At 38.7% G+C, this 27,764-nt stretch overlaps 1 protein-coding gene across 7 annotated transcripts; it reads left to right on the top strand.

Moving 5' to 3' along the window:
* The first annotated feature begins 401 nt into the window (after positions 1 to 401).
* CCP110 (centriolar coiled-coil protein 110) lies at positions 402 to 26,373 on the top strand. Of its 7 annotated transcripts, none has more exons than XM_032836180.1 (16): positions 402 to 620; positions 2,461 to 2,606; positions 4,658 to 4,813; positions 8,771 to 8,899; positions 11,330 to 12,980; positions 15,625 to 15,755; positions 16,222 to 16,399; positions 16,929 to 17,068; positions 17,510 to 17,626; positions 17,990 to 18,091; positions 18,498 to 18,614; positions 20,064 to 20,137; positions 20,681 to 20,743; positions 21,640 to 21,699; positions 22,184 to 22,269; positions 24,510 to 26,373. In XM_032836180.1, exons 3-16 carry the CDS (start codon positions 4,673 to 4,675, stop codon positions 24,560 to 24,562), a joined length of 3,042 nt encoding a protein of 1,013 aa, XP_032692071.1. In that variant the 5' UTR covers positions 402 to 620; positions 2,461 to 2,606; positions 4,658 to 4,672; the 3' UTR covers positions 24,563 to 26,373. The 7 variants fall into 7 exon arrangements, with proteins under 7 accessions (XP_032692071.1, XP_032692069.1, XP_032692073.1 ...); XM_032836178.1 differs by having other exon boundaries at positions 21,637 to 21,699; XM_032836182.1 differs by lacking the exon at positions 22,184 to 22,269 and adding an exon at positions 22,606 to 22,712 and having other exon boundaries at positions 24,510 to 24,591.
* Positions 26,374 to 27,764: the final 1,391 nt, after the last annotated feature.

Here is a 27,764-nt window from a genome sequence, read left to right as displayed (position 1 = left end):
GACTTTGTTTTCCTACTGATTGCAAAAAGGTAGGGATGTCCTGAGGCTTAGAGTTGATATCTAGGATTCAGCAAATTTTTATTTACGGAGAAAAAAAATTGGTGACCGTTGTACGTTTTCCAACGACCACAAAGAAAGAGGTGATCTCTTTACAGATAAGAAAAAAGTAGCAATTTCAAGGAACACTTCAGGGGTTCAGACCTGCACAGCGTTCCCATATAATTTTCGAGACTATAGTTTGCAGTGAAGACTACGTTTTCCAGCGTGCATCACGCTTCCCGCAAGTATTAAACGCCAGGGCGCAAGTACCCAGCCAGGACGCGTACCCGGCCGCGCAATGCACCTCGGGTATTGTAGTTTTTTGGAGGCCCAACCGTTCCAACGGCCCCGGAAGCAACCACCGGAAGTGCCGCCCGAGGAGGTGGAGTCCGGGAGGTGGCGGCGGCGGTGGCGGTTGCCAGGATCCCGCGTTGCCGCCTGAGACCCGTAATATGGCGGGGAGGAGAAGGAGAAGGAGGCGGCGGATCGAGCTGCGCTCTGTCAGTACAAATTGAGCTGTTTGCTTCCTGACAAGGCCCGTGGCGAAGGAGAAAAAGCCTGACCGGGCCGTGGGAGATCAGGTGTGTGCATAAGGCGGGGGCTAGGTACATCCTCAGTGGGCCCCTCCTGCGAGGCCACGGGGATAGGCGGAATTGGCTCCCTGGGAGCTGAGGGTGTGAGCTCTGTAGGGAACCTGAACGCAGGTGCTGGGATCCCGGTCTTCGAGCCCAGAGAAGGGCGCCGGGTATGAGGTGACAGGTGCCCGGGGACCAGCGACACTCCGCGCGGAGGTGATGCTCGGATGCTGACGCTGCCTGGTGGGCCCTCGGGATGGAACCTTAGCAGAGGAGCTGGGGGAGGTGGGCGTGGGGCGCTGGGGTCAGGGCAGAGGGTCCCTGGCAAATAACCTCAGGGCAGAGCCGGGGAATCACCTCCTGTTGATAAAACTGGACCGTTTTTCTTCTCCCAAGATGCTGCCGAGGGAGTCATCCTCAGGGTGTGCTCTGGCCATTCCGAAAGCCGGTTACCACAACCGAAGGCCCTAGCTAGCCATGCTGTTTATTCTGCTTTGGAGACTCAGGGGAATAAGCTTGAGGCTAATAAAGCAAATTCTCTTGATTGCCCCTGATGCTGCTAGGTGATTCCCACTCTGCTTCTATCTTGTCCTAATCCCAGTTCCCTACCCCCAATTTAGGCAAGTGGAATGCGCCTAGAGATTGATGGGGAGGGGTCTGGAAACAACGAAACGAGGAAGAGGACCCCTTTTGCATGTTTTAAAATTACATTTGAATCCTGCCAGGAACCAACCACTGTCACTGCCCTTCAGGAATTCATAATCTTGTGATAAAAATCATAATAATCATCATCCTCTTAATAATAAAGGCAGTCCCCGTTTATTGATGCTTTCTGCATGTCCTGCATTATGCTAATTGCCATACATGTATTAGCTCATTGAGTTCTTGAGACAGATACTCTGATTATCCCTGCGTTATGTATGAGGAAATTGAGGCATAGAGATGGTAAGTAAATTGCCAAGAACACACAGCTAGTATGTGCCTGAATAAGGAACCGTTCCCTTTATTGTGTATACAAGGAGATTATGTCTTTGGGAGCACTGAGGGGTAAACAACCAGCTAGGATTTGAAATCAAGGCAAGATCAGTTATATGTTACTTTTACCATTCCCTTTAGTGACATTTCTGGTAGAACACTGGTGAGGAGTAGCTAGCAGAAGGATGAATCTATGGGATTTGCAAAGAGGCTCATTTGGAGAAGGGTCATGGTATAAATGGAGAAGACAAGGCATGTCTGAACTTGATGCAGCTGGCAAATTATGGTTCAGGTGGACCAGTAATGCCTGATGGTAAAGTCCGGGTCAGTAGATTTGTGGTTGGAGTGGCATTTTTTCAAGGCTCCTTTAAAAAAAAAAAAAACTGTTGACAGATAATTGTGGTTTGAGAAACAAAGTGCCCTCTTGCTTAATCATATAGGATACGATGCTCTTTTTTTTTTTTTTTTTAATAGGGGGAGAGAGAGACAGAGAGAGGAAGGGGGAAGAGCAGTGGGTGAGGGAGAGAGAGAACCCCAAGCAGGTTCCATGCCCAGTGCAGAGCCCAGGGAGGTGCTGGATCTCACAACCCTGAGATCACGACCTGAGCAAAAGTCAAGAATCCAGTGCTTAACCGGCTGAGCCACACAGGTGCCTGATGATGCTCATTTTAAAAAAATGATTCCCTTTGCGGTTTAGAGGTACCATTTTCTTCAGAGAATAGTGTCATCCATGAAATGACCGTTCTCTAAATTCCATTCTTCCTTTCTAGCTTCTTTGCTGTATAGTCTACTCTCTTTTTTCCTCCTGGTTTCTCCTGGTTTATTGATTGAGCTAATTACCCTAATTCATTTATTCAATACTTTTATCAAGTGCCTACTGTGTGCTGACGCTGTTCTGTGTAATGGGGATTCAGTGGTGAGCAAGACTGAAAAGGTACCTGTGCTTATGGAGCTTACATTTTGGTGGAGGAAGACAGACAAAACCCAAGGAAATAAACAAGATAATTTCAGATAGTGGTAAGTGCCATGAAAATTGGGAAGCAGCAGGGCAATGTGATGTGATAGTGACTGATGTAGGGTGAATGTAGATGGGATCGTCAGGGATGGTTTGAGGAGGGGGTTATCCAAGTTGAGACTGAAGGATAGGAAAAGTTCAGTCATGCTCTAGCATCATTTGGTGATTTCTGTAATCAGCCATATTAGCACTTGTATTTGTGTATTTAATGCACTATCATATACCATAGTTATGCTGTGATAGTCTATTACTGTACATCTGCAATATGCATGACCTACGGGTCTTTTGAAGAGATATGAATTTAACTTTCCAAAGCAATGAGGCATATCTATATGATGTTGGAAAAAAATAAAACTTTCCCTAAGAGTCTTTTATTTATTCCTTACATTTCCCAGACCTTTAAAATAGAATTTCATGCTTTGCTTGTGTACCCATAGAAAGTATATTTCTTTCATTGTATTTACGTTCCTGTTATGCTGGCTGCAGGGGTTGTGTTAAAAAATATTTTTGAGTATTTTAGTAGAAATGGGATCATTTGAATTTCTGTTACATTTTAGCTTCAGCATATTCTGGTTCTTTTTTTTTTTTAATTTTATTTTTTATAAACATATAATATATTTTTTCCCCCAGGGGTACAGGTCTGTGAATCATATTCTGGTTCTTAAGACAGCATAATGGGGTTTGAAATCCAGACTAAAAAATGAGGCCTTGCTATGGTTGTCATGCAGGAAGGTGTGGTGGTTTGTTTTTTTGGCTTGTTTTGTGAATATGTTTGCAAAACAATCTCATTTATACTCTAGAGATCCATTTCTTTGAAATTAAACTCACACTTTGCATAAGTCAAATACAGAAATAATTAGAATTGATGGGATGGTAGGAAGTTTTGTTGATAAGACTACCAGTTGGTAAAAATATATCTGATTTTTTTCATAATCAAATCAGAAGAAGCTTTTTCTTCATTTCTAATTGTGTTATAATTTATCCCTGACACCTTCATGGAATTTTTAAGTGCCTTGAGGCTTAAGACAGTATCATACTCCATCTTATTTCATCTCTGCATATCTCACATCATCAGTTGAATTTTTCTGCCCCACCCTTCTTTGTTAATTAATTGTTTTAAAATGAACACTTACAGGAACATTATTGTATTAGTTTTTCTGTTTTCACACTTTATAACCTTGCTGTTGATGAGTCTGATGATGTCTCTCTTTTTACTTTCCCTTGTTTGTTTAAAGGAAACAAAGCCAGACTTAATGCTGTGGAAACAGGCAATTAAATATTTAACACTAGCTAAATGAGCAAACTTGCTAGCTAATCCTTCCTGATTACCTTGAATTTTTATAGCCACCATCACAATTTTCCAGAAATTGTGAAATTACTGGGCTGATGGTTTTAAGTAGTTTGGTGGTAGTTCCAGTTTTCAGCAATGAAATAGAATTAATATGAGAACCAGTAGATTTTCCATCTCTGACTGATTTGCCTAGTGACCAGGAAGTCAAAGTATATTTTTGAGATGTGAAATAGACTTTGAACTTCATGATAACAAAGAATTTTTAAAGTAAATATCCTCTTTTATGTAAATAGCCTTTTTGTCTCCAAAAAATACCCTTTTTGGCTACAAAAGCTTTTCTACCTTTGTATGATTTAGTTTTTGTTATGTAGATAAGTCCTGCTAAGGAAAACACAATATTCTATTTTGTAATCTGAAGTTTGTGAAGTGGTACAGAACTTTTTTTCCATTAAAAATTTTTCACCGTTGAGTTCTTAGTACTTTTTTAGACAAGTCATATTTAAAGATTGGTTTATATACTTACTTGTGTTCAGACATATTTACTATATGAAACAAGGCTTAACTGGGTAGGATCTTAAGGTGCTTACCTATACTTGGGAATTAGCTGCTCATCAGTATAAAAAAAAAAAACCACAAACCTCTGGGAAGGCAAATTTTAGAAGTTGTGAATTCTAGACATATTTCTGTGCTAAATAAAATTTGCCAAATAATTAAGATATGTTCTTTTCAGCACATTAAAAAAGACATTTTTCTCTCTTACAGTGTAATAGTGGGAAGATGGAGGAGTATGAGAAATTCTGTGAGAATAGTCTTGCCAGAATCCAAGAGGCATCACTATCCACAGAGAGTTTTCTGCCTGTCCAGTCTGAAAGCATCTCACTTATTCGCTTCCATGGAGTGGCTGTGCTTTCTCCACTGGTAAATATTCTTTGATTTTGAAAAAATCGTTTTTCTATAGTGAATCACTAAGATAGTTTACAGAAAAACAAAAGAAAAGCTTATAAATATTGAAAAATACGGCTCTTATTTAGAATTAAAGAAAAACAAATGAGTTTGCATTTTTTTTTTTATCTGCTTGATAGGCCAAGATCCTAGTGTTCCTTAGGTTGTGAGGAAAGGTGCTTATACTGCATTTTTGCTGAGAAAAGCACTTGACTTTATTTTTGGGGGACCATTTTGGTAATGTTTATCAGAATCTGAAAGTATATGTAACTTTGACTTAGCAGATCCATTTTGGGGAATATCTTAGACTTTTACTTGTCTGTGCCAGAAGAAGTGCGTACAGGTTATAGAGTAGCATTGTTTAAAATAGCAGAAGATTAACAACCAACTTAAAAGTCTAACAGTAGTAGACTAGTTTAACAGACTGTGGTCCATTTTATAGAATCTTATTCATGCCATTAAAACGAGTACAGTAGACCTAAATGTGCAGTCATGGAAGGTTCTCCACAGTCTATTGTAAATCACTGCACACATTATGCTCTCAGGAGCAGGGTAGAATAGTGGTTAAAAGCCTGGCTCTAGAGCCTTCTGGTCTTGGTTTAAATCATTATTCTAGGCCGCCTGGGTGGCTCAGTCAATTAAGGGTTTGCCTTTGACTCAGGTCATGATCTCAGGGTCCTGGGATTGAGCCCCACATTGGGCTCCTTGCTCAGCAGGGAGCCTGCTTCTTCCTCTGCCTGCCCTGTTCATACTTTCTCTCGCTATCTCTCTCTCAAATAAATAATAATTTAATTTTTTTTTTTTAAGATTTTATTCATTTGTCAGAGAGAGAGAGAGAAAGCACAAGCAGGCAGAGTGGCAGGCAGAGGCAGAGAGAGAAGCGGGCTCCCTGCTCAGCAGGGAGCCCGATGTGGGACTCGATCCCAGGACCCTGGGATCATGACCTGAGCTGAACTGAAGGTAACAGCTTAACTAACTGAGCCACCTAGGCGTCCCTCAAATAAATAAAATCTTTAAAAAAAAAAAAAAGTCATTATTCTGCATCTTAGCTGCTGTGCAAACTTGCAGGCCCATTTTCTTTATTTGTTAAATGAGGATTAAAAATAGTATCTACTTCACAGGGTTATTTTAAAGATTAAATGCTCTAATATATGTACAATGCTTACAAAACTATTTGGGTCATAGGAGGTACTTATATATGGTTATAATATATATATAAGTTAACTATTTGGATTTTTATATAAGAATATTCTTTCTCTGAGAAAGGATAAAGGAATACAGGATGGGAAGAAAAGCACTCTTTCCATTATAAACTCTTTCATACTGATTGGATTTTTTTTTTTTTTAAGATTTTTTTATTATTTATTTATTTGACAGAGAGAGAGAGAGAGAGAGAGAGAGCGAGCGCACAAGCAGGGGGAAGGGCAGAGGGAGAAGGAGAAGCAAGCTCCCCGCTGAGCAGAGAGCCCGATGTGGGACTCGATCCCAGGACCCTGAGATCATGACCTGAGCCGAAGACAGAGGCCCCAACCCACTGAGCCACCCAGGCGCCCCCTGATTGGATGTTTTTAAAATGTGTGTGACTTTATTTCAAATCAGGAAATTAATATAATTGAAAGTAACAGAGTTAAAAAAATTTCTATAACAGGAGTTAAAAGATCAGTATCTTCTGCCAACACTTTGTAATGAAATTTTCAAACATAAAAATAGAAAGGGTGGCACAGCGGCCATCCATATACATACCATTTAGAGTCCACAATTTTTAACATTTTTGTCATCTTTGCTTTATTGTGTTCGTGATTTTATGTGTGTGTGTGTATATATACATACTCTTTTTGTTTTATTGCTGAGCCGTTTGAAAATTGCAGATACATAACACTTATCCCTTAAATATTTTAATATATGTATTCTAAAAATGAGGATATCCTCCTACATAAAACCCCAATACCATTATCACACTTTAAGAAAATTAGTAATAATTTTAATAGTATCTAATATTGGTTCATATTTAGATTTCTGTGTTTGTGTGCAAAATGTCTAATTATAACTTTTTTTTTTCCTAGTCTGGGTCCAGTCAGAGTTCATAAATAGCATTAGCGTGTTATGTTTTTTAAAATCTATTTTGATCTAAAACAGCTCCTCTACCTTAAAAAAAATTTTTTTTTAAAAGATTTTATTCTTAAGCAATTTCTATACCCAGCATGGGGCTTGAACTTACAACCCTGAGAGTGACTCAGCCAGCCAGGCATCCCCCATTTTTTTTTTGTAATGGTAGTGAATTTTTAGAGACCAGACCAGTTATCTTAATAGAATGCCTTATTTTGGGTTTGTCTAATTGTTTTTCCATGGTGATATTTTACTTGTCCTCTAGTCCCTGTAGTTCCTATAAACTGGAAATTAAGTCTAAAGGTTTGATTAGGAAAAAAAACAAAAGTTGGGTCAGAGTCCGTTTAAACATTTTTGGCAAGAATTCTTTAGAGCTGATGCCCTGTGCTCCATATTAAATTAGAAGTTACATAATCTAGTTGTCCCTCTGTTGGCGATGTTTAGTTTGAACACTTGCTTTTATAGGTGGTGACTGCTAGATAACTCTCGAAAGTATGCATTTTCCCCTTTTTGATTAGCAAGTAAATTGTAGAATGATTCTTTGGTACCATGCAAATAATAATTTTATAACAGGGATGCCTGGGTGGCTCAGTTGGTTAAGTGTCTGCCTTTGGCTCAAGTCATGAAGAGCCTGCTTCTCCCTCTGCCTGCCCCTCCGCCTGCTTGTGTGTGAGCTTTCTCTCTCTCTCTGACAAATAAATAAATAAAAACTTTAAAAACAATTTGTTTAAAACATTTTTATCAGCCAGTTGATAACATATTGCTTGATTAGTTTAATATGGACCAAAATATCTGAGCCTTGTTGTTTAGGGTCTATGACTCCATCAGTTACGTATTTATCAGCAAAATCTATTGCTTATGGACCTTAATCCATGATTTTATGTTGTATGTGATAGGTGAATAGCCTAATTTTGGAATAATTTTTTATGATATGTTTTCCATTTGCATTATTCTAAAATAAGTCTTGACTCCTTCATGCAGTGACTAAGCTTCTTAGAACTTAATAATTAAGATTTAAATTCATTAAAAAGATGTAATGCATAGAAACTTCAATTTTTTAGGTGAATTTTATTTTTACTAGAAGGTACAATGAATCGAGACCAAATGTGTTCTGATTTTGTAGGCAAATAAAACATTATCTTTCTTTTGTCATTAAGCCTTTAGACATTTTCTTGAAATAGCAAAGAGATAAAATGTACACTGATTAGAAGATTAGAAATTGAAGAATCTCACCTTGTGGGGTAAGATACTGCCAAATGAAAAGCTCAGCAGTTGGCCAGAAGGGCTTATTTTACATCTCATTTTATTTTATTTTTTTAAAAGATTTTATTTATTTATTTGACGGAGAGAGATCACAAGTAGGCAGAGAGGCAGGCAGAGAGAGAGGAAGGGAAGCAGGCTCCCTGCTGAGGACCCTGGGATCGTGACCTGAGCCTAAGGCAGAGGCTTTAACCCACTGAGCCACCCAGGCACCCTGTACCTCTCATTTTAGAGCATTTGAAAAGTGAACAGGTTTTTTTCTTTCTTTTAACTTTTTATTCAGTTGAGAATAATTTACATGCAGTAGAACGCACAGAGCTTAAGTTCTAAAGTTCCAGGAGTTTTGATATATGGCATACACTTGGGTAACTCACACCCATACAGAACATTTTCATACCCGCAGAAAGATCTCCCATGTCCATTCCACTCATTGCCCCCACCCACCGTTAGATTTCTTTCCCTGTAGTTTTACGTGTTGTACATTTTAATCATTTTGATTCAAGGCTTCCCGATTTTAAGATGTTTTATATTTATGAGAAATAATTACATATTTCTGATGTTTTGCAGCTTAACATTGAGAAAAGAAAGGAAATGCAACAAGAAAAGCAGAAAGCACTTGATATAGAAACAAGAAAGCATGCTGATAGGAAGAAAGCTCTATTGACTCGGGTCCAAGAGATTCTTGAAAATGTTCAGGTGTGTGTAATGTAGGCTTTTTAAAGTTATAATTAAGAAATCATGAGGTACACATTAATAATAACTTTTCAGAAATACGTTTGTACTTTCTAGTTAGTTACCAATATATTTCACTGTTATGTTTCAGAATCTTTGTGGTTTGTGGTATTTCATTGCAGTTACTCCGAAGAACATTCACTTGCTTGTTAGTAATGCACCCAGTACTTGAATCAGAGGGTACTTAGACAATGGAGCCCTTCCCTGAATATAATTGCTTATTGTCTGTGTCTTATGACTCTAAAAACATGGAATTCTCAGTGACAAAATGATGGGATTGACCATTGTAGTTTACCTCGGAACTATTCAGACTATTGAGTCAATGACCTTATTCTCATTCTCTTCTAAAGTAAATAACTGCCCCCCATTTTTTTTTTTTAGGTGAAATTCTCTTAAGTACACAAATATAATTTAGATTACATAAGTAGAATTGTCTAGATGCATCTTAGATCTAAACTGAAACCATTTAAACCGTACATTCATGCCTTTTACAATTATTTTTATTTAGCTGAATTTAAATTTGTAAACAATTCGTTTTAAGGTCTGGATTATTTCATACTAAAAAAAACCCATGAAGTACATTGAACAAATAATTTCTGCCATATACAGCTCTGTTTTGCTGGTTACATCTTAACATTTTTTCATAATCTTAGGGGTTCGTAGTTTGTATAATTCATCCTAGATGACACTCGTACAGTGAACCTTAGGCTGTTTCCCACTAACTGCTACCTTCATTTGTCTGCGGGTAGTGGAGTTTAATTTGCACATTACAATGGCTGTCCATTTTAACTTAAAAAAATATAATATGTAGCACAATAATAAGGGTAAGTTTTTAATTTACTAGGTGTTTCCTATTATTGAAACAAAAATGGCATGTCATTGTTGGTCTAGTGAGGGATTATATCAAATACACTACTAATGAGATTGTTGAGTCTTAAAGCTTCCAACACTTAATAGAGCATGTACATTGTTAAACTAGAGAGTAATGAATTAATTATGCAGATAGAGACATTTTATATCGTACAAAGAGATGTCTCCAGTCTCTTTTACCTGTAAAACCTATCATTCTTTGATACATTTTTGTTGTTATTTCTATTCTCTAACCAAAGGCTCATTTTAGTAGTACACAAAAAACATAGCTATAGCTGCTGTATATGTAAATGTGAAATGTGAAGTATTTTAAGGAAACAGTTTATTTTTCTTAAGCCTATGAACATGTTTATGGATTCGGTGAATGTGTTTCCCTTTTGTTTTATTTTGGTGCTGAGGTTGTGACTAAGTATATTTTGTTGTGCTGTTTATTGCATACTACCTGGAAACCATTATATGTCTTGGGATTTGTAAGGTATAACAGGAGTGCCATATGGTCTAGGAAAAAAAAAAGCACATACATAACAACCTAAAAAATCTCTTAATATTGAGGATTCTGGAGTCTGTATTTATATGATAATATGATAATTTCTGTCAGTTTAATATATGCTTGTATAATCTTTAAAAGCCATCCAGTTCACTTTTTATTCTTTTGCAAAGTCGAATTATTTAGATAGAAAATGTAATTTTTATTTTTTCTGTTGTATCTCTTGTGTGTTAGTCGTTCTCATCTTAATTTATAAAATTTTTATTTATTTTGCTTGTTCTAAAACTCATTAATGGATTGCTGTTTAACATGTCAGTTAATCAAATAGAAATTTGCTTTGGTGAATTACATTTTAAGGTGAAAATCTTCTTATTTCTAAGTAACTTCAGCTACATGGCTGAGCTATCGTTTAATACAAATTTACATCATCATATAGAAGGATTTTAGTTAAAATCTGGTGTAAGCATGTAGAAGGCAGGAGTCTTGTTACTGAATTATTTTTGCTTAATATCCTAGACAAGTTAGCTTTTAGAGTCACTCAAGTAAGAAATTTAATTACTTGCTATTTATCTCATACATTGGTATTCTTAGCTTTCATGGGAGGACCCAATTGGTGACTTTAATAACATAGAATACAGGAGAAAGTTAAGATCCATCTATTCCAAGATTACGTTGTGCATGGATATGTGCATATAGATGTGTGTATGTACCCATTCACATGTGTGCATATTTGTATCAGATTAGATAATTTCCTTTTTTTCTTATACTCTTTTAATAAATAGGCCAGGATGGCCAATAGATGTTTTAATTTTTTAAAATTATTTTATTTAATTTTTTTTATCAGTAGATATTTTTAGTAGTAATTTGAGCCCCATGTGATACACGATACAATGGTAAAAGGTTATCTTAGTTTTTGTCTATGTTTTCAAATATTAGAATATTTGAATTTTCTATTTCAATTTTATTTTAGAAAATAATGAAATCAAAGGCCTTTATTTGCAGTGAGGAAATAATAATTTTTACATTTCCTTTTCCAGGTTAGAAAAGCACCTAATCCCAGTGACTTTGATCCATGGGTGACTGAAACAATTTATTCTGATTCAGAAGTCAGAAACTTGAATGTCCCTTCCACATTTCCAAATATCTTGCCAAGCCCTACTGAACACTCTACTTTAGGAAAGTTTGAAAAGACAACTGGAATTTTGCCACTGAATCATGAGGACCAATTTAAATCTAATGGGACAGATTCAGCTAGGGACTCAGAATTTAATTCTCTGAAGCACTGTGATAGTTCAGATGTTGTTACCCCCGTGGAAAAGGAAGCTTCCGCAAAGATCCCCTCAGCAGCCCCTCAGGAAACTCTTCTGTCCGATGGTCTCTTCCCATCCAGTGAAGAACTGGACCCAACACTTTTGGAGGAAGTTACTCCAGATCCCTACATAATGAGTCTTCAGAACCTGATGAAAAAGTCAAAGGAATATATAGAAAGAGAACAATCTAGACGCAGTCTGAGAACTAGTGCGAAGAGGAGTGTTCACGAGAGTCACTCAGATAAGGAAAACGAGGCTGTGAAAGTGACCGACTATGGGAAGGAGAAGGCGCAGTGGCCTGGCAGACCCTGTGCTTCAGTGATTCCGGACAAACCAAGCCTTAATAAATCAAATGTTCTTCTCCAAGGTGCTTCCACTCAAGCAAGCAGCACGAATGAGTCCGTGTTAGGTAGCTTTTCTAAAGTGGACATACCTATACGAACTGGCCATCGCACTGTTTTAGAACCTGAATCTGATTTTAAAGTCATTCCCACTTTTGTTCCCGAGAATAACATTATCAAAAGTCTTACTGGTTCATATGCCAAATTACCTAGTCCAGAGCCAAGCCTGAGTCCTAAAATGCATCGAAGGCATTCGAGGCCATCATCAGCATGTCATATCCTTATAAATAACCCGATAAATGCCTGTGAGTTAAGTCCTAAAGGAAAAGAGCAGACAGTAGACTTAGTTGTTCAAGATACTGATGAAAAAACAAATATACCTGAAACTGTGCCAAAATTATCAGTTGATTTAGTAGGAGTTTGTCCAAGCAAGGTTTATGTCACCAAAAATACATCTGAAGCCATACAGGAAGTGGTTGTAGGTAAATCAAATCAGGTATGCCAGTCTTCAGGAAATCAGTTAGAAAACAAGGTCATTCATGGACTTGCCATCGTGGAAGGTCAGTTAAAGTCTGATGGGAGAGGACCACCCAAGATGGACAGTATGTGTCCTACAATGCCAAGATTGCATGAGCCATGTGCCACCAGTCAGTGTATAGTGAGTCAAAACTTTGGAACCGTGAGCGCCCTCAAGTCAGCCAATGTGCTGGAGAAAAACACCTGCAATTTACAAATGGAACTGAATAAGTCTTACGATGTAAAAAACCCATCTCCTTTACTGATGCAAAACCAGAATGCCAGACAGCAGATGGACACCCCTACAGTGGCCTGTGGCAATGAACCGTTTTTGGATAACAGTTTTGAGAAAGTTAAACGGAGACTTGATTTAGATATTGATAGTTTGCAAAAAGAAAACTGCCCTTATGTCTTAGCGACTGGAATAGCTGAACAGGAAAGGCAGCATTTGCCAGAAAAAAGATACCCCAAGGGATCTGTCTATATGAACAAGAATAAAATGTTAGAAAGTAGTTCCAAAGGTAAGGAAACTTTGAAGCGTTTGATACCTGCCAAGCAGATGGCACCTTTATCGAATACTTTTAATTGACATTTTGAAAAACAATAATTGTCCTCATCTGCTTATCAGGGTTTTTCATTTCATTTCTCTTATTGGAGAACCTATAATTAGCTATTGTTTATTGCCGTTGGATAGGCTTTCTTAAAGCCTTCTCTTGTTTCAAATACGAATCTTTCACAGTTCACTTTGTATCACAGAGAAAATTGTTAGTGACTGGAGGGAAAAGTTCTTGGATGAAACATCGCTCATAGTCTTAATCTAGTGTATTAATATGATACCTTCCTTTTACATGGACAGTGGTTTCTAATATTTTCATCAGTCTGTTGTTTCATTTGTAATCAGATCTTCATGTAGTTGGTCTTTCAGTGAACGCTTTGACATCAGCTTATTAGAGAAAAATCATAAATAAGGCTCTGAGTAGTGTTTTAAGAATGACATCTTTATTGATAAAAATTATTTCAAATTTCCTTCGTATCTAATGTCATATTAACAGCAACTTGTTAAAATATGTCTTCTTAACTCCTTACTTTGTTGTTGTGGTTCATAATTCTTCATTATGGATATGGAAGAAATGAGTCAAGTCAATGAAGTTCTTGGACATAAACATTTCAGCTCCAGTGTGATCTATACCTTCCTGAAAAAACCTTCACATTCTGTAAAATTGCACACTAAAAATAACGGGGTTTATGGAAAAATAGGGTTGGGACAGACCGTTGAAAATCTGTGTAACTTTATAAGAACTCTAATAAAAACATCAGTGGGTCCCTGGGGACCTATCCAGATGGATAGGGCAGTGTGACTGGTGGCCGTGTCTGTGAATACCAGAGGCCCATACAGCTAACTAAGGGTCAGACCTGGCAGAGCTTTTGAGAGGAGCACGGCCAGTGCGAGGGAGGTGAGGCCAATCATGGAGGCAGCCAGCTTGCTCTCAGAGGAGCCCCTGGGTAGCGCTTGGTTATGACATTCTTAAGATGGAGCTGAAAGCTGAGTGGACTCTCGCTGTTGGTTGAGTGGTTGAGCTGAGAAGCTTTGTCCTTTTTTTTGTCCTTTTGTCCTTTTTTGCTGAAAGTTGTATTTTTTTTTGAAAGATTTTATTTATTTATTAGAGAGAGAGATCACAAGTAGGCAGAGAGGCAGGCAGAGAGAAGGGGGGCAGCAGTCTCCCAGCCAAGCAGAGAGCCTGGTGTGGGGCTAGATACCAGGACCCTGAGATCATGACCTGAGCCGAAGGCAGAGGCCCAACCCACTGAGCCAACCCCTGAAAGTTGTATTTCTACCGCTTTTCGGTTCCCCTTTGCCTGTGGAAAATTGCACACAAATGCAAATTGTTGTAGCTGAATAAAATGTATTTAGGAACAAATGATGGGAATACCATAGCAGATAGATAATATAATTTTTTTTTAAGATTTTGTTTATTTATTTGCCAGAGATCACAAGTAGGCAGAAAGGCAGGCAGAAAGAGGGGGCAGGAAAAGCAGGCTCCCTGCTGAGCAGAGAGCCCCAACAGATAGATAATATAATAAACTTATCTTCAGTGAAAATCATTGACTGTATATTTGGAAAGAATGATTCTTTGAATTCAGATGAATTGCGATGTGTCCGTGAATAGGTACTGCATCGATGTAATACTTGGAATTTCAACATCTGAGAGTGTCTTACCTCTTTCTGTTTAGTAAGTTGCATAGTCACAACGGTTGAATGAATTTTTTAGTTTGCAATTTAAATATCTAAAATTCTAATATCCAGTGTTATTTGGAAACTGAAGCTGAGAAGCTTTACATTATCAAAGGAACATTTATTTAAAAAACTAAAACTAGGGGCGCCTGGGTGGCTCAGTGGGTTAAAGCCTCTGCCTTTGGCTCAGGTCATGATCCCAGGGTTCTGGGATCGAGTCCCGCATCGGGCTCTCTGCTCAGCGGGGAGCCTGCTTCCTCCTGTCTCTCTGCCTGCCTCTCTGCCTACTTGTGATCTCTGTCTGTCAAATAAATAAATAAAATCTTAAAAAAAACCCCAAAAACCAAAACTAAACAAAACTAGAAACTACAATACCGGAGATCTTGGAGAAGGGCCAGAGTCAGAAGAGAGGTGAGATGCAGATGAGAATCACATCTTGAAGTTAATTTGAGTAAGGAGAGTTGATTTGAGTGAGGAGAATCTTTTTTTTTTTTAAGATTTTATTTATTTGACACAGAATGAGAGTACAATCAGGGGCTGCGGCAGGCAAAAGGAGAGGGAGAAGCAGGCTCCCCTGCAAAGCTGGTAGCCCGATTTGGGGCTCGATTCCACAACCCTGGGATCATGACCCTAGCCGAAGTTAGTCACTTAACCAACTGAGCCACTCGGGTACCCTGAGTGAGGTGATTCTTGACTGAACAGATAGTCTTGGCTCCATCGGTTCAGATCATGGTGGGATCTGTTGAGTGAGTGGGGATGGTGGCGACAAGCAGGCCTCTGTTGGTAGCAGGAAATGAAGGGCGTGGCAGAAGAGAATGTGCCTCAGAGTGGGGACTGGCTCTACCTTGTTTGTGTTACATTGGACCCAGGAATGTATCTTCGGTCAGATATTAGTAAATTTTCTAAATTTGAGGGGATGTGTTTCTTTTCAGAAAGCGAGGAGATATTAAAAAGCAAGATGTTAGCTTTTGAAGAAATGCGGAAGAGGCTAGAAGAACAGCATGCCCAGCAGTTATCACTACTCATAGCTGAGCAGGAAAGGGAACAGGAAAGGTTGCAGAAGGTGAGGAATTAAAACGTAGGGATATGGGTCTGGTAAGTGGAATTTCACTGGGGGTAATATGAATTTTGGTCACCTAAAGGATACTTGTAATTTCTTTTCCTGTATATCTTAATCTATAGAGTTGATTTTGATACGTGGATATTGCCAAAATGTGAGGTTTAATATTTAACTCCTTTTCGAAAAATAAATGCATAATTCATCAAAAGGATACTTTACTGAATCCTTGATTCAAAACGTTTAGTATTTTTCAAAGATTTTATATGTTAATGCTGAACTATGCATTCTGCAAGAATGTATTGTAAGAACAAGGATACTTGTTTTAAGATTTCATTGGAGATAGGAAAACTTGAAATTAATCATTTGCTGATAATTACCCATTACTTTTAGCTAAGCCTAAAGTGATGGTATTTTGGTACATAATTCAACAGAAGATGTACATGTTATATAATACACCGCTAACCTACAGGAAATAGAAGAACAGGAGAAAATGTTAAAAGAGAAGAAGGTGATTGCAGCTGAAGCATCTGAATCGGGCAGCAATAATGCGGCGGACTTAGAATGGAGAAAAATAAATGAGTCTGGTTTGCTGGAAACGATGCTGTCTCAGGTGGACTCGCTCCGTCCTTCAAACTCAAATAGCTCTGGTAAATATTTCCAAAATTCTCTTCTTTTGGAAAAAATGATCCTATAGTAAGATAGTTTACTTTCAAACTCTAGCTCCATCCTTCAAGTAATCCCATTTGCCAGCTGCCCAGTAAGTAGTGAAAAATGAAGTGAGAGCAGATCAAAGACTGGTGAGCAGGTGTTCCTGAGAAAAGCCACCTCAGCCAGGAAACTGTCAGGAAATTTGACTCAGAGCCCAAGCTTTGTTAATTCATGCAGCAGGAGATGTGCTTCAACTGAAAACACAGTTTGCCGTCTCCCCAGTGATCTTGAATTACATCTAATTCTTCAGACCCAGCAAGAGCTTATCTCCATATCTACAATTATCCTGGGATGCTGTTTGTGTTGAAAAGATCCATCTGGTGCAGAAGCGTAAAGCCCATAAATATTTCACGTCTGCACATGGACTAGTTTCGGAGGCAGTTGTTATTCTTAGCGAGTCATAAGTGTTTATTTGGATGTTCTGCATTATATGACGTCAAGTATAACACTGTACATGTATTTCTCTAGGTTTCACAAGTTCTGCCCTGCAGCACAGCTTTGCTTCTGCAAACGAAGCACCCTTCTACCTCTGGGGCTCATCAACTAGTGGCTTGACCAAGCTCTCAGTAACAAGGCCTTTTGGAAGGGCCAAACCTAAATGGTCTCAGGTGGGCGAACTTAATGATATTTGCGTGTCTATCTAGCTATCTTTTTTAAAGAGGTACATTATCGGGACGCCTGGGTGGCCCAGTGGGTTAAAGCCTCTGTCTTCGGCTCACGTTGTGATCCCAGAGTCCTGGGATTGAAGCCCCATGTTGGGCTCTCTGCTCGGCAAGGAGCCTGCTTCCCCATCTCCCTCTCTCTGCCTCTCTGCCTACTTGTGATCTCTGTCTGTCAAATAAATAAATAAAATCTTAAAAGAAAAAGAGCTACGTTATCTTAGGTTGTACAGATGAGGACAGATGTTTGTGCTCTACATCAAATAGCTTGGCCCTTCTCGGAGATGACCGCACACAGAGCATACATGTGTAGAATTCAGCTCATTGTAATAGATTAAGGATTATAAGGCTCAGATTCTTAACTCATGGTGTCTGTCTGATTTCTTCTAGGTTTTCAGTCCGGAATTACAAACAAAATTTAATAAGATAACTGCAGTGGCAAAAGGATTTCTTACTCGAAGGCTTATGCAGACAGATAAGATCAAACAACTTCGCCAAACTGTAAAAGTAAGGAGCTGGTCTGTTGTTCCTGTTTCACTTCTGTCTCAGTTTCTCAGTCCAGCGATGGCTAGTCACTAGCTAGAGGTGACTCATTAGTTCAGAACTTAGGCAGATCAAACATTTCTTAGTCACTGCAATGTCGGCGATTATAAAAATCTGATTAATCTCATTTAAATGACTTTTTAAAGTGCATAAATGAAGTAGTTTCTATATGTCTCACCTCAAAGGGAGTGCTATTTGACTTCTGGGAAGTAATAGTTTTATGTTCTTAGTGATTTTGAATTGGCTGAGAAAAAAATCAGAAGGAAATTCCAGTGATCATGAATCTTTCTAGAAAAGGGGTTTTTGAAGGAGTATTTCATCTTCCAGGACACTATGGAATTCATAAGGAGTTTTCAGTCAGAAGCGCCATTGAAGAGAGGAGTTGTTTCAGCACAAGATGCTTCTCTTCAGGAAAGAGTGTTAGCTCAGGTAAATGCAAGTGTCCTGAAGGCTTTTAAATGGAAATTTCTATCTCTCCCCTCATTTAACCACTGAAAAGAGGTTTTAATTAAAACTTTAACCCTTTTGGGGCACCTGGGTGGCTCGGTCAGTTGGGCGTCTGCCTTTAGGCCGGGTCATGGTTCCAGGATTCTGGGATCCAGCCCTACATCAGGCTCCCTGCTCGGTGAGGAGCCGGCTTCTCCCTCTCCCTCTGCCATTCTCTCCGATTGTGCTCTCGGGCACTCTTTATCTCTCTGTCAAATAAATAAAATCTTAAAAAAAAAAAAAGAAACTTTTTAACCCTTTTCCCTTAAAAGTGTAAGTGCACATAATATTACTAAACTCTAACCTCCTCTTTTTAAATGGGGACAATGTTTTCTTCTTTTGAACCTAGTTGCGAGCTGCCCTGTATGGTATTCATGACATATTCTTTGTAATGGATGCAGCTGAAAGAATGTCTATTCTCCATCATGATCGAGAAGTTCGCAAAGAGAAAATGCTCAGGCAAATGGTATGTTACATGATTTTTTAATGAATGAAGAGTGGAAAAGAAAAACTCTTTCTTCTACACTCATAGAACTTCTGGTACTTCTGATATCAGATGTATGTTTTACCCCACGCCAATCACTTCTCCCATACCAGCGGGAAGGTCCTACAATTCACTTCAGTTCTGGTAGTATCTAGTTGGAGTTAAGAGTCAGATACTACAAGATAAGGAGGAAGTTAAGACTTCCTCCCATCCAAAGTCTCAGGTGTCACTTGCATTTCTGACTGACCAGCTATAAAACAGGATTCCCATAACCCTGCCTTTGGGTTTGATAATTTTCTTGAATGGGTCACAGCAGTTAGGGGATTTGCTGGTTTACTGTATAAGGACACAAGTGAGGATACAGATGAAGAGAAGCATAGAGCAGGGACTAGAAGGGCAGGAGCTTCTGTCCCTCCGTGGAGTTGGAGTGTGCCATGGATGGAATGGCACATACTTCCTGGCACATGGATGTGTTCATGGAAGCTCTCTGAACCCCATCCTTTAGGTATTGCTGTGGAGGATTTATCATGTAGGCATGATCAGTGATTAACTCAATCTCTAGCCCCTCTCTTGTCTCTGGACAAGGGGGTAAGCTTCTACTCCTGCTTGGTCTTTCTGATGACTAGCCTATACCTGGGAGCCCCTTCTAAAGTTGTCTTATTGGAACAAAAGATGCTTCTATCACCCAGAAAATTCCAAGGGATTTATGAGCTCTGTGTCAGGAACTGAGGTCAATAACAAATATTAGAGCAGAAGATACTTCTACCATCAGTATCTCAGCTTCCTCGGCTTTTTGGAGCTCTGTCTTAGGAACAGGGGTCAAAGATCAAATATCAGCAGGAACGAGGGGTGGAGACCAATATATTTATTTCTTCTTATTTCACATTGAGGTTCTTCTGGGTTGGGGGTAATTGATACCAAATCTCATTCTCTATTTTGACTTTAGCATGTTCCCTACAATTTTAAGCATAGACCCGTTCCCAGGATTACCAGCAACACTTAACTCTAAAGACAGATTTAAAAGAATTGGGTATTGTTTTGTGATTAGATTTTGGAGTTGAAGCATTCACTGTTGTTTGGATGACTTCTAAAAAACTATCATGGCTCCTGATTGAATTTCCTTTGGGTTATCAGGTGGATTTTGTCTTTTTGGAAACCAGAGTTTTTTGAAATCTGTCAGAGTGTTGGAGGTGTGTGGTTTGAATCAGTGATTTTAAATGGGTCGACAAAAGAAAAAGAAGCTAAATTTATATTATTTCATTGGGAAAAATAATTATATAAGAAGTTGGACTGTTTTAGTACTAAAGACAGATTAAGTTAAAGTTTCAAATACTAAGTAAGAAAAGCTTTTCCATGCAGTCTGAGATCATCCCTGTATTATTTTAGTGGTATTACTGGTACCACTCAAGCTTTTTGGTTTGTATTTTCAAGGACAAAATGAAAAGTCCACGAGTGGCCCTGTCGGCTGCAACACAGAAGTCTCTCGATAGGAGGAAGTACATGAAGTAAGTTTTCTTTGTTTCATGTCACCTTAATTCAGTTACTAGCAAAGCAATTAATTTTAGTCATCTGTTGGTCTATTTGTGTATTCAAATTAGATAAAAGTTCACTTTTCTACAGCTCAGTTGATAGAAATCTCTTTTTTTATGTGAAGTTTTATTATTCAGGTGGTAAAATCTGATTTCATCTTTAGGTTAAATGTATCAATTACTGAAGGAGACTAAGTGTTCACTTGTGTCATCATAGCCACTCAGCCTTAAAAATAGTTAAATTTTATATTCAGTATTAATTTTACATCTTTTGAATATATTCTTTGTCTAATATGCAAAAGACTTCATGGGAGGAAAACCTAATGCCAAGAACCAGGATTGGTAACTGTCTTAGTAAGCTGCTTTTTTCTGGAAAGTAATCTCTAGTGCGCTGAGTACAGTTGAGTAGTACAGCAACCTGTAAATGATTTGTTTCTGTCATCCTGCATCACATCCAGAAGTGTTTCTCTCCTTTTCTAAATACAACGTTTGTGTGTCCTTATTTTTATGTTTTATTAGAGCTGCTGAAATGGGAATGCCAAATAAGAAATTCCTGGTTAAGCAAAATCCTTCCGAAACAAGGTGAGAAAAACCACTTCGTCTCTGTGAGAAACTATTTATTTATTAAAAAAAATTATAAATCCCAAGCTTACTTTCTGTTCATTTAGTTCTAACTTTAGATCAGTAGGACAGTCTCTGCTGGCTAGAGGATTGAAGAGGCACCGAGATCCATGTTAACACTGGGTCATGTACCTGGTTACATGTCAGACCAGGTGTTTCTGGACCTTTCTTTAGGATATGCCATCTCAGGTAGAAATTTCAGCACCCTATGTCCCAAGGTCAGCTCATAGCCCAGGACTTACTTAGGTTACTTACTAAAAAACCTTAGTGGCTTCTGGGTGGCTCAGTCAGTTAAGTTTCTACCTTAGGCTCAGGTCATGATCCTGGGTCCTGGGATTAAGCCCCATGTGGGACTCACTGCTCAGTGGGGAGCCTGCTTCTCTCTCTCCCTCTGCCTGCCCCCCCCCCCAGGCCACTTGTGCTCTCTGTCTCTCTTGCTCTCTATCTCAAATAAGTAAGTGAAATGTTTAAAAAAATAAGTAAAAACCTTAGAAAGCTAGCTTAATATTTCTGATCTTATTTCTACTTTTACAAGAGTGATGCTAGTTGGATGTTTGAAAGGAAAAGTTGGTTTTTGTAAAGTATATAAATAAATTACCTAAAAACACAAGAGTTAAACACATACATTGGACATCTTGATAAAAACCTAAGATTTGGGCTCTCAGTGAGCAAAATATAAGTACCATATTAATATGCTTCTATCAGCTTGATTTGCTGTGTGGTATTATTATATTAGCCTATCTGCATAGATGACTTCCATCTCACGGTTAATCATCTTTCATCTATTAAAAGAAAAAGCGGGGAGGGAATTAATTTATGTCATTCTCTTTTGAATTAATTTTTTACTTTGTCAACAGAGTCCTTCAGCCAAACCAAGGACAGAATGCGCCCGTTCACAGGCTCCTTAGTAGACAAGGGTAAGAATGCCACTGCAGGGTATTTAAAAACATCCAAATCAAAATTAGCTTTGAGCGGGAAACATAATTTAGTGCTGTTTACTTAAAGGGTAACTATTTTACAAACGTGATTTGTTCATAGCATTATGAAGATCTTTTAAAGTTTTGTGTTCAATGATAACCCTTTGGTGTACTGTTGTGTATTACATTTTAATTATCATCTTACGTTGGCATGTTTTTACTTTTCATTTCATACCATTTTACTCATTAAGAGTTGTAAGCATCCATGTAGTTAAGCTCAGCATCACCAAAGTGATTCTCCAGCGAAGTTTTCTAGTCCCTGCTGAAGCAGTGTCGCTTCCTTGCTGTGCGCATGCGTGGGACTTTCGTCCTTTTCGAGCTTATTTGTACTTTGAACGGTTGATGCGCTATGGTTGCTTTTTTTGAATGTTGAACATTTAGACCTTAATGCAAGTGACTTATTAATTTTTTTATATTCAATTAGAACCCCTAAGACATCAGTGAAGGGGGTTGTGCAAAATAGACAGAAGTCTTCACAGAGCAGAGTGCCTAACAGAGCGCCTGTTTCAGGTGTGTAGCAAATGAGTTCCCGAAGCCCGTTCAGTAGAAGGACGTGCGCGAGCTGCCCGTGATGCAGGGCACCCTAATGCAATACCTTGTCTTTCCTTGCCACCATAATTTGGGCATATTCACCATCATTCCTGCGAGTGGTGGTCTGTGTTAGTATACTGTGGCAGTCAGGAGATCGTAGTAAAACTGTGGTTCCAATCTCGATTTCTGTAATGAAATGCTATACATTTTTTTAATCTGAAAAATTTATAGAATTTACACATGCTTAATTCAGAAAACTTTTTTATACGTGAGTAAAGTGTAATAACCGATGCTTAAATCTACGTGTTTGTTCAGCTTTGGGGAAGTGTATCACCCGGGAATATTTGTATCTGCACATAAAGCCATGAAAAATTTCTCCCTCTGGCCACAAGATCACATGTGAATATGCCAGGTGGGAGGGGGTAAGTTTTGTTTTTGTTGTTTTATGGATTTTAAATTGTTTATGGTGGCAAGAAGACAAATTCAGTATTAAGCTAATGCAAAGCTGTTAAGCTACTGTTTTAATATTTTGTGGGTATCTTTGTTAAGACACATTGATAAGCACACCAGAAATTATGTGATCCATTAAAAAATACTTTCAAAGTGCTTTGCTTTAACTACACTGCTTTCTAAACATTTAAAAGAAACCTAAATTAATCGCTAGAAAATGAAGATTAAATCTCTAATCAATTCTAATCTTCCCATTAATATGCGATTAGGCATATTTCAGAGCTTTTATTACTAAGTGATTTCCTCCAAATTCGGAGGGAATGAACAACATAAATTTTTTCGTGTTATTGCTATTTGTTCACATAAGTTTGAAGAGGGAATGAGATATACTGATCATAACTTTGAAGTGATTGCTGACTTTTTGCACGTATATGGTGAATTTAATTCATTATGTTGCATATGTAGAGTATAATATAAAAGGTCATCTTTTGGAAGTTGCTGTGAGCGACAGTCAGTGGAGTTGTTTTAAAGGAGACTGTGTAGCTGAAGATCCTGCTTATTCCAGAGGTGGTCAGAATCAGCTGGTTTGAAAGGTTTCTGGAAGAACTCAGACCAAGCACCAGATCTTGTGAAGTTGTGTGGAATTTTAAGACCTTGGCAATTTTTTCCCATATTAGAGTTATATATTGTGATAAATCCTGGCCAGTTGGTGATTCATTGAGGAATTAGTATTGTTTTGTGTGATATTCTCCACTTGCCACGGTGATGACTATCCACGTTCTTGTCTCATGCATTTCATCTCCACTGTTTGTCCCTCATGAATCTGTAAGAAAAAGAACAAGTAACGCTCAACAGTATGGAGGATGAATAGGAGATCATTGCCGTTAGTAACGTACTGAAGTTCAGTATCTAGAACTAGTGTGGTTTAATTGTACTGCTTTGTAATTATTAATACAAATGAACTTATCACATATAATTATTATATATCTAAACAAGTACAAAATTTCCTGCTTTTTCTAAAGATTTATTTGTACATGAGTGCCTTATTTATACAAATGAAAAAGACTAAGATTTTATCATTTTACATAAATTGGAAATTTGAGATATGCCTGACTAATATTCTAACTGAATTTAGTTTGGAAAGATCATTCTTTCTTGCTTAGATTTTTAATTGCCTGGATTATGTTTCAGACAAACTTGAACTTCATGCTTTATTTTGATGTGCATGGAGAATGAACCCTTCATTTAGCAATTTATAGGAAGCTCATTTTTGTTGTGATGATAGACTTTCATACTCGTAGACCGAAGTAGGATGCTAAGGGCTTACAGTTTGCTGCAAAGCAGTTAAAGTTGTTTATAGTTCTTATAAACTAAATTGCAATCTCTGATCTCATGTTTTAAAACATTTGCTCATTTGATGTCTTGTGCTTGACTCAGGAGTTTATAGTGACATTCAGAAGCCACTAATTAAAGCAAAGTAGAAGCAGTAATGCGAAATGGTTGTTAAGTAAAACAACAAATCAGGCGTAACTGGGTTCTCAGAGTCTGCTTCTGGCTGCTTCTTAGGCACGTGACCTACTCTCCCATGTCTTGGTTTTATTATCCTTAAGATAGTAGTAACAGTTTCTACCTCGGGATTATTTATGTAAGGATTAAGTATGATCTTGTATATCGCTTAGCTCGGTGCCTGGGTTATAGTGAACACTCATTAATTGGAATTAGAGAAAAATTGACACTGAGAAATAATATTAATTTTGCTCTATTTTTAGGAGTATATGCAGGAAAAATCCAAAGAAAGCGGCCAAATGTTGCGACAATTTAAGAAGACAGCATTCGTTAGGATGAACAAGGGGTGGTGGGGGGAGGCTACACGCTTATGATTTTTTCCTGCGCAGGACTCTTTAGTTAACCCTGGACTTTTTACACAGGCAAAGTGACATCAAAGGGCTGAGCAGTTATCTGCAAACTTGATCAGTCTGGCTGTTTCCTTCTCTATACCCTCAGTATCCTCTTAAGATTAGGTTTGGGTGAAGACACAGTAGTATTTAGCAATCGACCATCTCTGCTTAACCTGTACAAAGATAAGTTTGTTTTCTGTACCCAGATGTCTGCTGAGAATGTTTTTTTGTAAATTTCAAGGACATTTGGATTTATTTCTATAAAATGTTGAAAAGGTGTGGTAAATTACAAATATATTTGGAAACACAAATTTCATTTACCTCTTCTTACTGATTGCTAAATTTGATAAATTAGATACTGTTCTGTTTAAGGGAGAATTACTGCAGAAGAATGTTTTTCTTTGGTTTTATAAAACTTAAACACTGGTTAATCTCTCAGTCTTCATATTCTTGGACTTAGAGGATAATCTCATAGGAGAAAACACTTGCCTGCTGATTGTGGTCCCTCCAGAATTTATCACAGAAGGAGCTGGGGGCCACTGTTTTGGTCACCAGTGTACATTTGTCTTAACCACTAGTTGGCTTGTGCAGAAACGTTAGGTTTAATGTAGGTTACCCCAGTACTCTTGGAAACACTCCTCCTAAATCATAAAATCTTTCTGTGGAGGGTAACAAATTAGGGAGATAGCACAGTCTTGAAGGTAGTAGCACTTAGGAGTGAATCCATGCGTCCATTCTGTAAAATTGAGTCACCCTGCATGCACTTCTGTTTTCTTGGTGGTTTGCGTATTTTGTTCCTTCATAGTCTGTTTTTTCTAGCTTGCCTGATTTAGGAGACACTAAAGGGCTATACAGTAAGTTCAGACTTTCCAGTGGGATAGCAATATTGTCGAGTTGAAATTCTGCATTACTGATATATAAGGTTTTCATCACTAATGTATTCATTTAAAATAGAAACCAAAAAATGTTACCAAGGGAACATGATTTTATGGAAGAGAATGTCACTGTTAATTTAGCATGCCATTTCCAAAAAGGGCTTTGTGCTTCTCACATAAAATTGGGACTGTGTACACTTACTCTTTCTAACTTGAATTTTAAATAATACTGGTATTTTGAAAATGCAGACTATATATATTCTTAATATCCTTTTAAGAAGGTGGAGATAAAGATTGTTTTCTCCAATTTTCTGTCCTATTTAAAATTTAGCTGTTACATCCAGCTGTAGATAGGCAGTAATAATGTACTCTGGGTGTAAACTTGATTTTCTTTATGAGATATGTATCATTTATGATTTATTAAATGAGTGAGGCAGGAAATCAGAAGACAGTAAAATATGTCTGAGTTACCAATTTTTTTATTTGTAGGCAAAGTGTATCAGAATATCTTAATATGATAAATTGTGCTTTATCATTCTGAAAACTCAGGATACACCTTACTCATATCATTGTGGGTCTTTACAGAAAGAAAAGAGATGCTACAAGTTTTGTGCACAATAATGCAAATTAGCTAAAACAAATAGTATGTTTTGGAGAAAGTTAAAAGTAGCTTTAGATGAAGGTTGAGAAATGGGAGTTTTTTGTTTTTTTTTTTAAGGTAAAAGCATGTGTGTTTTACACCTATTTTAATGTTCACAGCTTCTCATAAAAGTGCCAGAAATTGTTTTGTGCTTTTAATGGATTTTTTATTTATATACATTATTTTTGTTATTTTTACTTTGAGTGGAATGTTCATTAATGTAAATTGTATTTATTTTTATACTTTAATTTTCACTAGTTTTGCTTCTAGGCAAAAGGCAAAAATAAACTTTTCATCTCAAAAGCCATCTAGTTTGATCTTTATTTACCAACAAAAGGACCACTGAGGGATAGATAACGGAAAAATCTCTGGGCAAAACATTAATACTGTAATGATCTTTTTTATAATTAAAAATCCCATGAAAAGTGTGTCTCCTATTTAATGTGTAACCTATACCAGTGCTTTGTCCAGCATTTGATTTTGCACCAATCGGACTTTTCAGGAAGGGAAAGTTCACGGGAGCTGGAGCTCACTCAGGTGAGTAGGAGCCGGCAGCCTCCTGGGGGCCAAGGGGAGGGAATGCTGAGGTTGAAGCTCCCATCAAAGCTTCGGATTGTAATTCGCACGCTTCAAGGGCCAGGTCTTGCTGCTACCACGGCCTCATGGTCCAAGGTGAGCGCCCTGAACGCGCCTCACGTTCCCCTCTTCCCGAGGAGAGCCCGCGCTGTATAATCGGAAAGAGCCCATCACTTTTCCTGGGGCCTCCCTTCCACTGTGGTTCATCTGCGGGAATGGTGCACACGAGGATATGACTGGGGGGCCTCTCTACTCATACGGACTCACGGAGCTGAAAACAAGCCCCCCCCAAACCCCAATGAAAAGTAGCAGTTATACAAAAATCAGCAAATGGAGGTGGATTGCTTTACCACTGAGGGACCACAGCGGGCACACGCATGGGTTATAAAAATAATTTAAAAGAAACAAGAATCACTGTGTTGTATGCTTGAAACTAGTATCACACTGTATGTTAGGTGGAATTAAAAACAAACAAAAAAACCCCAACCCAATCTAAAACAAAACAAAACAAATCCCCCAAAACAACAACAGAACGGAGACTTGCTGAATACAGTAAATCAAACTGGAATGTGGGCCGCGGGAGCGCGCGCCGTGAGCACGCGCAGGCGACCGCAGCTGGCCCTGCAGACCAAAGCTCTCAAGGTGTAACGCGACCCCGGGCGGGTCTGAGGGTGCGCGGCTTCGGGTAAGCGCCGGGCGCGGTAGGGCCGACTCCCCACACCCGAGTGCCGGCGTCAGTCTCGTCCCGGGTGACCGCGCCAAACCGGGCGCGCGGAACTCCCCGGTGCGGTCTGAGGGCCGGGAGTGCGGTATTCGGCTGTTTCCCCGAGAATGTGGTTCCCGCGCTGTCAGAAGACGCGAGCGAGCCCAAGGGGGCGAAGCGGGGGACGAGATGCCGCCCGGCGATGCGGCGCGTCTCCCCACCAGATCGGTCACCCGCAGCCGCTGCCGCCCAGGGCACTCAGGGGCCTCAGGCCGGTCACCTGCAGGGGCTCCCGAACTGGGGCGCTGATGTCAGAGGTTTGCTGGGAGGGG

This window comes from Lontra canadensis, unplaced genomic scaffold (genome assembly GCF_010015895.1).
Source record: "Lontra canadensis isolate GAN:19392208 unplaced genomic scaffold, GSC_riverotter_1.0 scaffold91, whole genome shotgun sequence".
NCBI classification, from domain to species: domain Eukaryota; kingdom Metazoa; phylum Chordata; class Mammalia; order Carnivora; family Mustelidae; genus Lontra; species Lontra canadensis.
The sequence above is the reverse complement of the archived record's forward strand: the minus strand, read 5'-3'. Positions and strand labels throughout refer to the sequence as shown.